Below are 14,417 nucleotides of genomic sequence, written 5' to 3'. Positions count from 1 at the left end.
TCACACATAAAGCTGCTCTTCCCTGGAAAATGCACATTTATCGTTTTCCATCCACAGTAATAAATATGGAACCAAAAACGACCAGTAGTTTGAAGCGCCTGCAGTCCCTGGAGAGAATCCGAAAGCTGATTGTTAAGTATAAAACGAGGGATTTAATTAATCAACATAGGTCGGTAAACAGCTAAAAATGTCAAGCAGTAAAACGGTTCAAAAGTGTCCAGCTGTATAAAACAGGACTTCAGCTTTCCTATGTCCACCGGTTGGCTAGCAGACGCAAGGGAAGCGTGTATTACAAGCTCTTACTTCCCCTCTTCAAACTGCCTATTGTTTGGATTCATTACTAATACACGCACACAATACACTTTGAGAAATGCATGCATTCAGAGCTGAATCCTTCCGAGACCCAAGCCTCTGTCCACAGGCTGCTTTCAACGCCAGCCAGTTATGAAATGTGTCTCCGTTGCTTGATGTCAGTCATTGGCTGAGATTAGTGGCCAGCGTCTGTCCGCGGCTCCGTCATTCCCACGGTGGAACTCCTCCGTCCTTTTGTCCTTATTAGTCCTAGAAGAGCGGGGAAGGTGTTTGTGAAGTCGAGATGTCCGTGTGTGTAGCAGACGCCACGCGACTCCTCCCTGCCGACAAAACTCGGCGAGGTGATCTATAATCCAGTGTGAGCCAATGAAGAACAATCAAGCAACGAGCCGAAGCCACCGCAACAAACTCACGCTGAGATCGTGGAGGTTTATCACGGTATGAGACAACTGTTGAGTATGCGGACATCTAGTGGTCAGACACAGTACTACACATTTATATTTATATTTATATTTATATTTATATTTATATTTATATTTATATTTATATTTATATTTATATTTATATTTATATGTTCCCCAGGAAAGGGATGATGATAATACTTCTATCATGCTTACCTGCTGGATGAATTTTCCAAGCATTCTTGTAAGTTTTACTGAAGGTGAAGTAAAAAATAAATAAATAAATAAACAAATTATAAATGAATGATAAAATAATAAATATAAAATGGATTACTTTTTAAAATATAAATTTTATATAAAAATATTAAATTCATTTCTAAAGAAAAAATGAAATCACATTAATTGTATTGATTTTAAAGGTTAAAATGTGATGGTTTAACATCAAATCCTGTGGCTTAAAATTATTTGTAAGGATTGCATATTTGTTGATAAAATATAAAATATTAAAATTATTCAGAAAATTAAAAACGAAGTCAAATGAATAATTCTCAGTCAACTCAATTCAATGGTAACATCAAATCCCAGGGCTTAAAATGGTGCAAAGCATTATATATTTGTTGATTGTCTTGAATTTGTCACCTAAAAATGATACATTGAAGCACTTGTTAGACTAATTCAGCCTGATATGCTGTAAAATGTTTCACTACTGAAAACTACAATGCATTTTATTTCTAAGCTGTGAATAAAACAAAGATTATTGAAGTATTTTTACAAGATAATATGCTTTTCTTTTCAATTATTTATGAAATGTTCTATCAATTTCGGATTGAAAATTATTTCTACACCAGTTTTCTTTTTTCATTGTAAGGTTAATTGCTGCATTGAAGTAATTCACAAACTATAGTACAGAGTTCCTTGTATTTTTTAACACTTAGATTTGAATTTTTGATGAAGAAGACTAAATTGAGACTCAATTTACAATTCATCACAACACATTAAAGAGATGTAAACAAAGATGCTGAAACAACATTATGATGAAATGTTGGGGAATGAGTGCAAATAATGAATGTACACTTTTTAGCCAAGCTAAGTTTTGGTTTGAAGGAATGCTCTGATACAGTTCATTTTTATAAAATTGAATCTGACCCACTTAATGCATGTGGTCACAAGGAGAAACTATGACAAAAATGACCTTTGACCAAAACTTAAGGAATTCAAACCTAAGCAAATTTAGGTTTCTAGTTTGCTACTCATTCATGGCACTATAAATGAATATCTGAATTTTCTGTCTTTATTCCTGCAATACAGACAGTCAACACTTTCTCAAAACAAGCGAAACCTAAAACTGTGATATGGTATCGGCTGTTTCTGCTGTTATGGTGACTAAAACATGCAATTCACCAAACAATCTGTAAACCGGCAAGTCTACACAAAGATATATGACAGGATGGAGAAACAAAAGTGTAACTGGAGTGGGTTTCATTTAAGATGGTTAGTGCCATGTGTGCATCATCATCATCATCATCATCATCAAAGTAAGTAATTATTAACTATTTGGTTTACTATTTGTGTTCAAACCTTTTAAAACGTTTCTTGGTCAGAGAAAAAGTGTACTTCATCAATACAATCTCAATACTTTGTAACTTATGAACTCTTCATAACTATTATTTTTAATTCCCTAAAGTTAAGTTGGATTTAGTCCAGGATGTGTTGTTTTCACTTTTACAGAATATTATTTTGTCTAAAAGAGGAACAGTGGAAAGCACTCAGAGGTTTCATTGACCTTCACAATGCAATGGCATAACAGTTTCCTTCTTCAGATGAATTGTGATTGAATTAGGTTAATTATTAATTATTAATTAGGTAGCCTACTACAGGGAGCAAAAAAAATAATATGCAATAAACTAAACAGTAAATAGTAATGTCTATTTACTAATTTGTTTCTGCTTTATTTATTGGAATGGTAAATGGATACAATATAGCTCCAGAGGTTAGTAAGGTTGATTTATTGTAGACTATGTATATTAGCTTTGTAACAGATCACATCTCTGCGTGAATTATCTTCTTCTTAATAAATTACACTTGAATTAATTAAAAAGATACATACAAATATTTGAATGTTTATTGAAAAATATATTATATTCTAACCACACCCCGAAGGGTCTGATGCACCCGAGGCTCCGCCCACCGCCGTCACACAGCTACCGTGTGTTTCATCACTACAACTTTAAGGAGTGGGACATGCTCTTTTCTGCAGGAAATCACATGGAGGTGATATCGCACTCACATGACATCTGAACCATGGCAGCGGACATCAATGAAGGTAAGGAATAAAAATTATTGCAATTGAAATATTGCACAGTTTCATGCCATGTATTTATTTAACGTTTGTACTGGCGGTTGTCTGCGAATTAGTTTTCTTGTCTTGGAAAATTTCTCTGATGGTGTTTTTAAAATCGAGAGTGGAAACACGAGTTACTTTAAAGCGAGTTAAGCGATTTACGTTGTTGTCTTGCGTACATGTTTTCTTTTATTTGTTGTTTCACTTGTTTAGTGACTGTCTATTACCGGTTAATTCAAGTTTTCCAGACTGACAACTCAGATATAGTTACTAATACAAACAGCTCTTTAAAAAACAGCTCTTTAAAAGTATTTTGAATCTATAAAATAACCCCCCCCACCCCCCCAAACTGTGTTTCTGTTCAATAATGGTATATTTGTTTGGATTTAATGTTGTTTTTATCTAGTTCTGTTGTGTTTCTATTTGTATTGTGTTTGTGTCAGACGTCTTGAGAACATTCTGAACTCTTCAATACTACTACTACTACTACTACTACTACTACTACTAATTTTCATTTCATTTCATTTCATTTATTTTTTCTCTTTTCATGGTAATGCAACACAAAATACCACAACAACAATCCAACAAACACACAACAATACATTCCATGACAAGAAGAACAGGAGTAAGATGAAGAAAAAAAATCTTATAAACTCCTACCCCATTCTTATATTAAGAAAATTACAAATTACAAATTAGATGGCCTCACTGACATGACAAATATAAAAACAAAAACAAAAACAAAAAACAAACAAAACAAAAAACAACAACAATGCAATAATGACAACTCCAGCAACAAAAACAATGACGAAACCATCATTGTTGTTATAGTTTTAATGATTTTCACATTCATCTTCGTACAAATTAAATATCTTCTGTTTATACTTATATTTAAACTGAAGAATATTTGAACAACATTTTAAATCATTTTCTAGAAAATTCCATTTTTTCACACCAGAAACTGAAACACACATTTGTTTGAGGGTATTTCCAGCAAAAGGTTGTTTAAAATCATTATTTCTTCTACTTGTCTCAATATTTACAGTAAAAATGGTTTGCAATCCATGTGGTAACAGGCAGTGTTTTGCTTTATGAACAACTAATAAAGTTTGTAAAGAAACCAAATCCTTCAATTTGAGTAGTCCTGACCTCAGAAACAGTCCTGTAGTATGTTCTCTTGGAGCAACTCCATTAATTATTCTTATAGCCCTTTTTGCAAAATAAATAAGGGCATTAAATTAGTAAAATAAGAGTTTCCCCATACCTCCAAACAATACATCAAATATGGCAAAATAAAGGAACAATATAAGATTCTCATTGCCTTATAATTTAACATAAACTTTACTTTGCTCAAAACGGCAATGTTTTTACAAATTTTATTTCTTACATAAGCTATGTGTGACTTCCATTAAAATTTTTCATCAATGAGTACTCCTAAAAACTTAAATTCTGACACTCCCTCAATAATTATTCCATTTAAAGTCAAACGAACATTATCAGGACATTTTTGATTTGTAAACAACATAAATTTTGTTTTACTTAAGTTTAACAACAGTTTATTTTTGTTAAACCATTTCTGAAGTAGGACCAATTCTTGTTCAATAGTTTTCATTAATATGTTTAAATTCTTCCCCGATACAAAAAAATTTGTATCGTCCGCAAAAAGAACAAAACGCAAAATCTTTGATTCGTCACAGAGGTCATTAATATATAAAATAAATAATTTAGGCCCCAGCACAGAGCCTTGAGGGACTCCACACTGTATTGTTACCAACTTAGATTCATGGCCTATATACTCTACATATTGTTGTCTATTTTCTAAGTAACTAATAATCCAATTTGATACTACACCTCTAATTCCATATGTCTGTAATTTAGATATCAATATAGCATGATCAAAAGTGTCAAAGGCCTTTTTAAGGTCAATAAAAACTCCAACTGTGTGATTTTTATTCTCCAATTCTGTAGTAATGTCTTCTGTGATTTTCATCAAAGCCATAGCTGTTGAGCGGGTACTTCGAAACCCAAACTGATTATCATGTATCAAAGAATGTTTTTCAAGAAAACAATCACATTTTTTAACAAAAAGCTTCTCCAGAATTTTTGAAAATTGAGAAAGCAAAGATATAGGCCTATAATTTGTGAGACTATGTCTATCACCAGATTTAAAAAGGGGAATAATTTTAGCCACCTTCATTTTATCTGGGAAGAAACCTGTATCAAAAGACAAATTAATTATATATTTTAATGGTCTAATAATACAACGTATAGTAAAAATAATAATAAAAAAATAAAAATACAAACGTATTGCGCAACTACAGTATTCTATCAGTGTTGGGACAATCAGCTTGTTTGAAAAGAAAAAAAAACAATAAATTATTTCAGTGTGTTCACTATGAAATGCAGTAACACAATGTTCCAAGTCACCTTTGCCAAGACAATTCATTTATGCCGACATAAAGCTCTTAACAGACGTCTCTTGACTGTAGGATCTGTCCCTTCATATTATCGTGAAGTACATCAAGCCATCTGCTCCAGAACTGATGAACGAGTTCCTATCGGTGTATTCCAGAGAGTTCTCAGCAGAACATATCTCTCCAGTACGGTTCAAAACCAGGTGAGACTTGCACTAGGATTACATCTCATTATTGGCTTGAAAGACTGTAGTTAGCTGAATGACATCCCACATGCTTTGTTTAATGACATTATTTATGGCTGGAAATGGAAATGTTATGGTTTGGGTTTTCTTGTGGAACCACGGCTTATTCTGCACAGGCTAAAAGGCATCTTCATCTACATTTTAGATAACCGAGCATGTAAACAGTGGTGATGGATTCCTTAGTAAAGTCTCGCTGTATAAAGGCTTGGCTCTCATTGCCCTTGCTCAACAAGGAAAACCACCAAGTCCCAAACTGCTGGAGAATTTCATACAAGGTAAGCATAAGGATATCTATTCCTCAGCTGACTGTTGTAAAAGCAACCCCAGTTAAGTCCCCATAAAAACTGTCTTTTGTTCAAGATGTCATGTGATATTATATTGCCTGCTGTCCCAACTGAATTCAAGCTGCATTTCAGTGTCACCGTCAGTTTACAGTGATTTGCACACTTTTTTCAGCATTTCAGCAAGGGAAAAATCAGCATTTTTAAATCCTAAGTAGTCCTCACCCTGTTTTATACAGTGTGCATGCATTATTTACATTCCTCAGGTCTACAGTTGTTGTGGGATGGTTGTGTAATAGTGTTTGAGTGTTTTGTATCATCACAGTGATTCATATAAGAGCTCTGAAGAGTTGAAGCTTCTATTCAATACAGGCATCTTGTGTTATTTCAGGTGTTGCCAGTATGACAGTTGAGTGTGCACTTTAATTGTGATGCTTCCTGTTTTCTCCTCTACACAAAACCAAGTTTCCTGTCAACTGGATGCCAAATGCATATTTCTCTGTGGAATGACCAAGAAACACTTTTTGTTTTCGCGTTCCACCAAACAAAAGGAAAGATCCTGGGTTGAATCTGCTGAGACAATGTTTTGCTGAGTCAAGCAGTTTCTCCCATTTTCCAGAATTTCTTTTCTAAATTTGATGCACAAACCACAGAAATCCACAGAAAAAGACATCGCGTGCCACGCAGCTCAACATTGTTTACTGACTTCTTTACCATCCCTTGTGACCTTTCTGTAATGCTGTGTTATTTATGTGCAGTCACAAGACTCCCATGGAACAGAGATAAAAAGAAAGCAAACTTCTTTATATTATTTAAAATGATCATACTGTGATCACCCATGTGTAATGCTTAGTCAGTGACCTATTTAAATACAGTACAGTCACTGTAATACGTGCCATGTTTTTTAAGAGTTCCCGAAGCCTCAGCTGGGAGAGCCAAAGGAGCTTCAGAGTCTGAAGATTCAGCCGGTTGAGGAGAGTCCTTTGAACTTGTCTTTGACTCTGGCAGAGCTGTTAAAGAAGGACACCATCAAAGTTGATCTCATCCCCGAGAAGAAGGGATTGTTTCTTAAACACGTGGAGTATCAGGTCACCAGTGAGGTGAGTGACTTAGGAGGCCGTATTAAAGTGAATCCCAAAAGTAAAAAATAATTTACCCACCATCAAGTTATCCAAGATGTAGGTGTGCTTTATTCTTCATGGAACGTATTTGGAGAAATTTAGCATGGCATCACTTGCTCACATGTGGACAGCTCAAAATAAATGCGTAAACAAGAACCAGTGAGTCTGGTTCATATTACGAGGAATTCTTTTCCTTGATTGGTTGAGATAAAATAGCTTGACTTTGCAAAGATGCTGTTATAGAAGGATGAGGGGCTTAAAAAAAACGATTTGGCACAAAAAAAAAAAAAAAATATTATAAAAAAAATACCTCGGGAAAAAATATTTAAAAGTAATAATAAAAAAACATGTATTTTGTAATATAAAAGATGATCATAAAAAAAAGTATTGTCTCATCCAGATGAGTTGCTACCGAGTGATTGCAACACAAGTTGTAATATTTACAGTTGCAATATTTAAACATATCGCTGATAGTTGATCTACTTCTGTATGTGCCCTTTTGCAGCGTTTTACAGTATCAGTTTATCGGCGATACAATGATTTTGATGTTTTCCATGAGCTTCTACTTCAGAAATATGCTTACAGAGTCGTGCCGGCACTTCCTCCTAAAAGGGTGCTGAAAGGAGGTAAGGTGTTGTCAAACCTGTAGATTATAGTTTTGTGCATTTCCCACTCAGACTGTGCTGCGCCATTCAATACTTTCTGTGAATGCACCAGACAAAAAATAACAGCTCTGCCATAATTAAAAAAGTAAACTTGTTCTGTTTTTCAGCAATATTCACTTCAATAGTAACTGAGTACCTGAAAGTTCCTTGCTGTGTTTTATTAATGGAAGGGCTGTGTTTTGTTGTTCCTTGAACAGTTTAATCTTTTCTCTGTTCTTTGGCCCCGCTGCAGTCCTGACCTCCATGTCAGAGCGGCAGTTCATTGAAGGGCGGAGACGAGCTCTTGGCAGGTTTCTGAATCTTGTGGCACGACACCCTGTCTTTTCTGAGGATGAGCTTGTGAAAACATTCCTCACCTTCAGTGGCTCGGTGTGGATTTTTTGCTACTTGAGTTTCTAGATAAGCAGGATTCATTTTTGTATGATATTTTTGTAGTGGAAGAATAATGCATTTAAAAGTACATTTGAAATGCCAGTTCTGAGTTGAGAATTGTTATTTTATATTCCTCCTAGACATTCAATAGGTTGTGACTTCCAGATTTCCATTTTTATGTCTCACAGGATGTCCAAGCTAAGCTTAGAGATGCTTGCAAAAAACTGGGTGATGAGTTCATGACATGCAAATATGCAACGCAGGCCAAGGTTTGATTCAGTTTTCTTTCACTTTGTATTTTAAAATCAAGCTTTATGTTCAAATGTCATAATATTCTTTTTTTATTGCAACATTTAATAATTAAAAATGCTTGTCTGTTTTGTGATTTCTCCTGCAGGAATACCTCCCAGCAGATGTCCAAAGTCAATTTTCATCCAGCAGAGAGCTCATCAGAAATATCCATAACAGTTTTCAGAAGTTAAGGGACAGGGCGGAGAAGATGGCCGAGCGCTCGAAGGAGAACGCCACGGATCTGCTGATGTTTGGGAAGGAGCTCAGGTACCACCTCATCCTGAGTACTGACTCTGAATCTTTACGTTTTTTTTTCTAAAACCAGTGGTTTAAAAACCAGTGGACTTTATTTTAATTACAATAATGTTAGTAGTTCTTATTTTAATCTATAGACACTCTTAATTTGTATAATTTTAAAAAGGTTTAGTACCACAGTGTCTGAGACGTAGAAAGATGGGGAAAAACGAATGTTCAAAATATATGGTAAAGGCAGATGTACATATTTATTTCTAAAATTATATATTTTATTTATAAAAACAGTTATTAGCTGACCGTTTTTCCCACCCACCAATACAGTTAGATGCATAAATAAATAATTAAACAGCTGAGATGTTTTTCTATGTTTTTTGCCATTTTTGAAATAAACAGAATTATGACTTCTAGGATTTTATATATATATATATATATATATATATATATATATATATATATATATAACAAAACTGTCCTAAACATGGAAATCAGAATGTTTAAAATAGAAAGGCAGCTGTAGGTGTTTATCTATGTGCCGACCAGTTTTTTTTTTCTACTATCATAATGGTTAGAAATATAAATAAATAATGTGATTTAAAAATCAAGATTTAAAAATGTATTTATTTTATACTATACTTTTTTTTTTTTTACACATTTTTACACACAATTAATTATGTCTACCCACCTGCAGTGTTGATGATTTAAATAATTATATGAATAACATTATTTATTTTCACATATATATTTTTTTTCGACTTCTATTTTTTCTTAACTACCCCATCACCCCATATGGCAAAATAAATACATTTATAAAACTTTCAAAGTGATACAGGTCTACAAATCCACCTGTAGGGGTTTATTTTTTGATGGTGACTAAACTGTATGTTATTTCTTATACACAATGGTACAGTACAGTAACATTAACGGTTTGAGTAGGTGGAAAATACCAGATTTGTCCAGTAATTTGAGAAAGCCTGATTGTCAGATGTTTATGACCACATGCCATAGATTTCAGCTTTGGCCTCTCTCTCCGCTCCAGTTCTTTGGGATCAGATGAGTCATCTGTGCCTATCCTGGCGTCCTGTAAGAGTCCTTGGGCTGCACTCAGACGCTCTGTCAAAGGGCTTTCTGTTGAGTTCTCACTTCTGTCTGAAAGAGCTGCCCAACAGGTACTTTGCTGCCCACACTCACACCACATGAACTGGCTGCATGCTGCTACAGAGGAATTTAATTTGTGTATTTAATACAGGGCAGAAGAGAGGAGGATGATGTGGTAGAAAAACTAAATCTGTTCTTGGACTTGCTGCAGTCGTACAGGGTGAGTATTGATGTGTTTTAAAATTTAGATACAGCTTTATTATTTTGTCCATTTAGAGGAAATATATATGACAGTAAATGCTTATAATAATAATAATAATACAGTAAATATTTATAATAATAAATGTTTTTAAGAAGCAAATCAGCATATTGGAATGATTTCTGGAGAATCATGTGACACTGAAGACTGGAATCATAATGCTGAAAATTTTTAAAAATTACATTTTAAAATATTTTCAACGAGAAAGCAGTTATTTTAAATTGCAATAATATTTCACAGTATTACTGTTTTATTGTATTTTTTTAAATCAAATAAATACAGCCATGGTGAGCATTAGAGATATCTTTTGAAAACATTACTGAGATACTTATTTTAAAAACATTATAAAATATATTATTACAAACTTTTTTATTAGGTATTTTTTCTTAATTTTTCAGATGTCTTGGAACATAGCAGTAGTCATTTAGCTTTTTTCATCCACTGTTCAAGCTGATTTGCCTTTTGCTACTTTTCATGGAGAGAGGACAGGAAATAAAAGGGAGAATAGCAGAATCAGCATGTTGCAAGCTGAATTCAAACCTGTTTTACCCACATGAGCACCAAAGCTCAATGTATATATAAGTTACAACTTATGCAACAAGCCATGGCACAGAATATTTGTTTCTGAGTGTGTACAGTATGTGTGGTGTCATACAGGACTTGTGTGAAAGGCATGAGAAAGGGGTCTTGCATGAACACCAACGAGCACTGCAGAAGTACGGTGTAATGAAAAGACAAATGCTGAGTGCCACGGTGCAGCCTAAAGAACAGGTTTCTGTCGAACAGCTGGAGTCCCGTATCGTCCAGGTCAGCCACACACACACACACACACATACACTAAAAAGAGCTATAGCAGCTTGTGTGGCAGAATTTCCAGAGGGAGGGAAATGTTGGGACCAGTAGCTTGCTTGAGGGGAGCTGATACATCCTTAAAATTTTGGGCAAAATTGATCTGAGGAGCTTGAAACCAAAGCCCTTGAGCAAGATATGTATCCTCAAAATCCCTCTGGGTATGTCGAAGGCATCTGAACTAGGATCTCTGCCTCTTGAGAGACGTAGTTGAAGGCCTCTTTTTAAAATCGTGTTTGGGCCAGGGTTTTTTAAACTGGGGTCTAGAGAGGCTGCAAAGAAGTTTTGTGAGTATAAAAAAAAACACACATTGTACAATTCTTATAGATTTCAAAATTAAAATGATTTGACATAAGAAATTAATTCAATATTTTACAGAATTAGATTTGAATGGTAATACAGTACTATTAAAAAAATATGCCTGAGTAAGATGTTTATGAAAGAAATTGACACTTTTATTCAGCATGGATGAAGTAAATTGTTCAAAAGTGACAGTAAAGACTTATAATGTTACAAAAGTAGTCTTACTTAACCCTCCATTCAATAAAATGTATCACTGTTTCCCACAAAAATATAATGTAAGGATCATGTGAAACTGAAGACTGCTGAAAATTCAGCTTCGCCATGACAGGAATAAATGACATTTAAAATATAGATGTTATTTTGATTTTTTATAATATTTTACAATATTACTGTTTTACTACATTTTGTGAGCATAATAGACTTATTTTAAAAACATTGAAAAATATTACTGAAATAGGAATTAATAACACTTGTGTTAGCGTGTTTTTATTGCGCTAATGTGATTTCATTGCATCACTAGCACTGAGAATATTTTATAAGACACCAAGTAATTCTAAGCAACTCGTTTCATTTTATGTCTATAAACTTTAATTTGGTTTTGTTGTTTACTGACCAAACTTGTTGATAAGCATTTAATTGGTCATTTGAGCAGCCATTTTGCACATTAATTTAATTGATCATCTAAGAAAACATTTAATAAAAGCCCCAGCCAGGTGGAGAACAAGAGAAACATGCTTGATTGATACTGATGCAATGCCAAATCACGTCAGTCACATACAATATCCGTCTAACCTTCAAATAGCATGTCATGACCAAGTGGTTTTTAACTGCTGGGTGGCTCATCGTGATGATGATAATGATGATGACTGAGGTTAGGGTGGGAAGATCTGACTGTACCGTGACCTCACTCTGATCTCTGACTCACGGCAGCAAGAAAACGCCATTCAGACCATGGAGCTGCGCAACTACTTCTCCCTGTTCTGCCTGCACCAGGAGAGCCAGCTCATATTTACTTACCTGCCCATTACGTCTCACATCCTGGGGGCACTTGTAGACTCACAGGTGCTGGGACATAAAGAGGTACACCTATCTTAAGCTGATCTAGTATCTCTGCATTAAAGCTATTCATTTTAATGTGAGTTTGGTTTTTATTACTTTGACACTAACAAAGCCTTCTTATATTTGCTGTTGCATCTTATTTTGCTCTGTTCTAGATGGGTGAGGTGTGGCAAGATCTTCATTCCAAACTTAAAAGTCTTTTTGGGGACGGTAACGGACAGTCTCCGCCTCTCAGCCCAAAATAAGCCTCCCTTCTGTGATTTCATGAACTCCAGGCCTGTTTCGAATCGCAGGATCTAATCAGGAACTACAGACAATCAGTATGCTTTCTCGCAAAGAATTATGGGGAACTGGTTCTGTGTAAATGTGTTATGTGGCAGTTCTTAAAATCTGTCAGTCTGAGTTGAAAAGGCAACTTGATTTCCTACAGTTTGAACAAACTGACACCTAAAATAAAGAGCTAATGTTGTCGAGAATAATTTTAAGAAATGCAACAAGATGCTATAACACTGTATTGATGTTTAATCTACATGTATGCAAAGATAATGTTATTGTTTTAAAACGTAAACTAATCTGAAAAAGAAATTTTATATTGTAAAAAGGGTTAACACATGAAAGTTGACCTGTATCTTCTATTTTAGTGCAATAAAAAGAAATGAGCTAAGCTAATAGCAAGTGAGCCGGAGCGGTGGTTAGTTGGATACACTTCATGGGAAATATGCAGAAATGATGTTATTTGATTCAAAGGCATATTATTCTGCCAGTCTGATTGTATGTTATCTATTTTGTATCTTCAGACTTGTACTTCTCGCAGCTTTGTTTTGTTGTCACATTTCATTTTTATTTGTAAGTAATATTTACACTACCATCCAAAAGTCTGGAGTTAGTAAGATTTTATTTTTGAAAAAAAAAAAAATTATTACTTTTATTTAGCGTGAAATTACTAAAAGTCATGGTGAAGACATTTATAGTGTTAAGAAAGATTTCTATTTAAAGCTGTTCTTTTGTACTCATCATATCTTGATTTCCACAGAAATATTAATCAGCACAGTCATTTCCAACACTGACAAGAAATGTCTCTTGAGCAGGAAATCAGCATATTCTTGCTTCCTTGCTGAGCATCACTGTGAGGCATTCAAATGACAGTAGTGTATACAAGTGAACACTTTCAAACTAGTTGTCTTACTGAAGTAATTAGTTATTAGCTGCTCTGAATGCCAAAAACTTGTTTTTATTCAATAAATTATTGTTCTGAGATTTTTAGGTTGCTATTAAACTATCCTATTAACTATACTTCGAAATATGTCTGTAAAAAAATGCTGTTGGTTGATAATGCATGCATTATGCATAATTGCATCTTAATTGTTTAATATTTAGTAAAACACTTTAGCAGAGTTTATTTTCAATTGTCTTCCAATGTTTGATTTTATGTTTTAACCAAGGAAAGCATTAAAGAAATGGAAACTTTTATCGTACTTCAATACATATTCAATTCTGCCACCTGCTGGAACAGAGGGCAAATGGTTTGAGAAAGAGGTTTTTCCTATGACATTTACCGTAGTAAGGCGATAGATAGATAGATAGATAGATAGATAGATAGATAGATAGATAGATAGATAGATAGATAGATAGATAGATAGATAGAAAAAGTTCTTATTGAAAATGCTGTACATTTATTAAATTAAAATACAGCATTTGACATCGGGTGATTTTACGTAGAATGACCATATCCACAAAACCATAGATTTGAATAATTTCCACTGATACAGTGGCAAATGTTCATCAGTGGTATTCAAACCCCAATCAGACATCCTCTACTTCCTCCAGTTTATGCTTCACTATCACATAGTGACCATGGAATTTAAAATATCCCAAGAACTTATTTTTTTTCAGAAGCATCAATGGTAACCACAGGACATCATCTGCCTACATCTGGCTGAACGGTATTTTATCTCTGTCAAACCACAGTGGCCTCATATCTGAAAAAGAAAACAAACCTCTTCAGTGGCACGTTATTAGACCTTCTGTCTCAGTATGTGTCTCACAAAACTGGATCATTAAGTGATGTGGCGCTGTATTACAATCTGATTCGGTTGGCTCTCCTTTATAGGTGTCAGCTCTAAAAATGTGGACATCCAGCAGTTCTGTTTGACC

The 14,417-nt window shown here is 34.3% G+C and overlaps 1 protein-coding gene across 1 annotated transcript; it reads left to right on the top strand.

Moving 5' to 3' along the window:
* Positions 1–2,925: 2,925 nt before the first annotated feature.
* LOC113053490 (sorting nexin-8-like) lies at positions 2,926–13,731 on the top strand. Its single transcript, XM_026218576.1, has 13 exons — positions 2,926–3,036; positions 5,544–5,671; positions 5,859–5,988; positions 6,904–7,094; positions 7,621–7,741; positions 8,013–8,149; positions 8,341–8,421; positions 8,550–8,710; positions 9,735–9,864; positions 9,945–10,013; positions 10,710–10,859; positions 12,135–12,284; positions 12,419–13,731. The coding sequence occupies exons 1-13, from the start codon at positions 3,015–3,017 to the stop codon at positions 12,506–12,508; spliced, it is 1,560 nt and encodes a 519-aa protein (XP_026074361.1). The 5' UTR covers positions 2,926–3,014; the 3' UTR covers positions 12,509–13,731.
* The last annotated feature ends 686 nt before the right edge of the window (positions 13,732–14,417 follow it).

Source organism: Carassius auratus, chromosome 3, assembly GCF_003368295.1.
Source record: "Carassius auratus strain Wakin chromosome 3, ASM336829v1, whole genome shotgun sequence".
NCBI lineage: Eukaryota > Metazoa > Chordata > Actinopteri > Cypriniformes > Cyprinidae > Carassius > Carassius auratus.
Note: the sequence above shows the minus strand (reverse complement) of the source record. Positions and strands in the feature narration are given on the sequence as shown.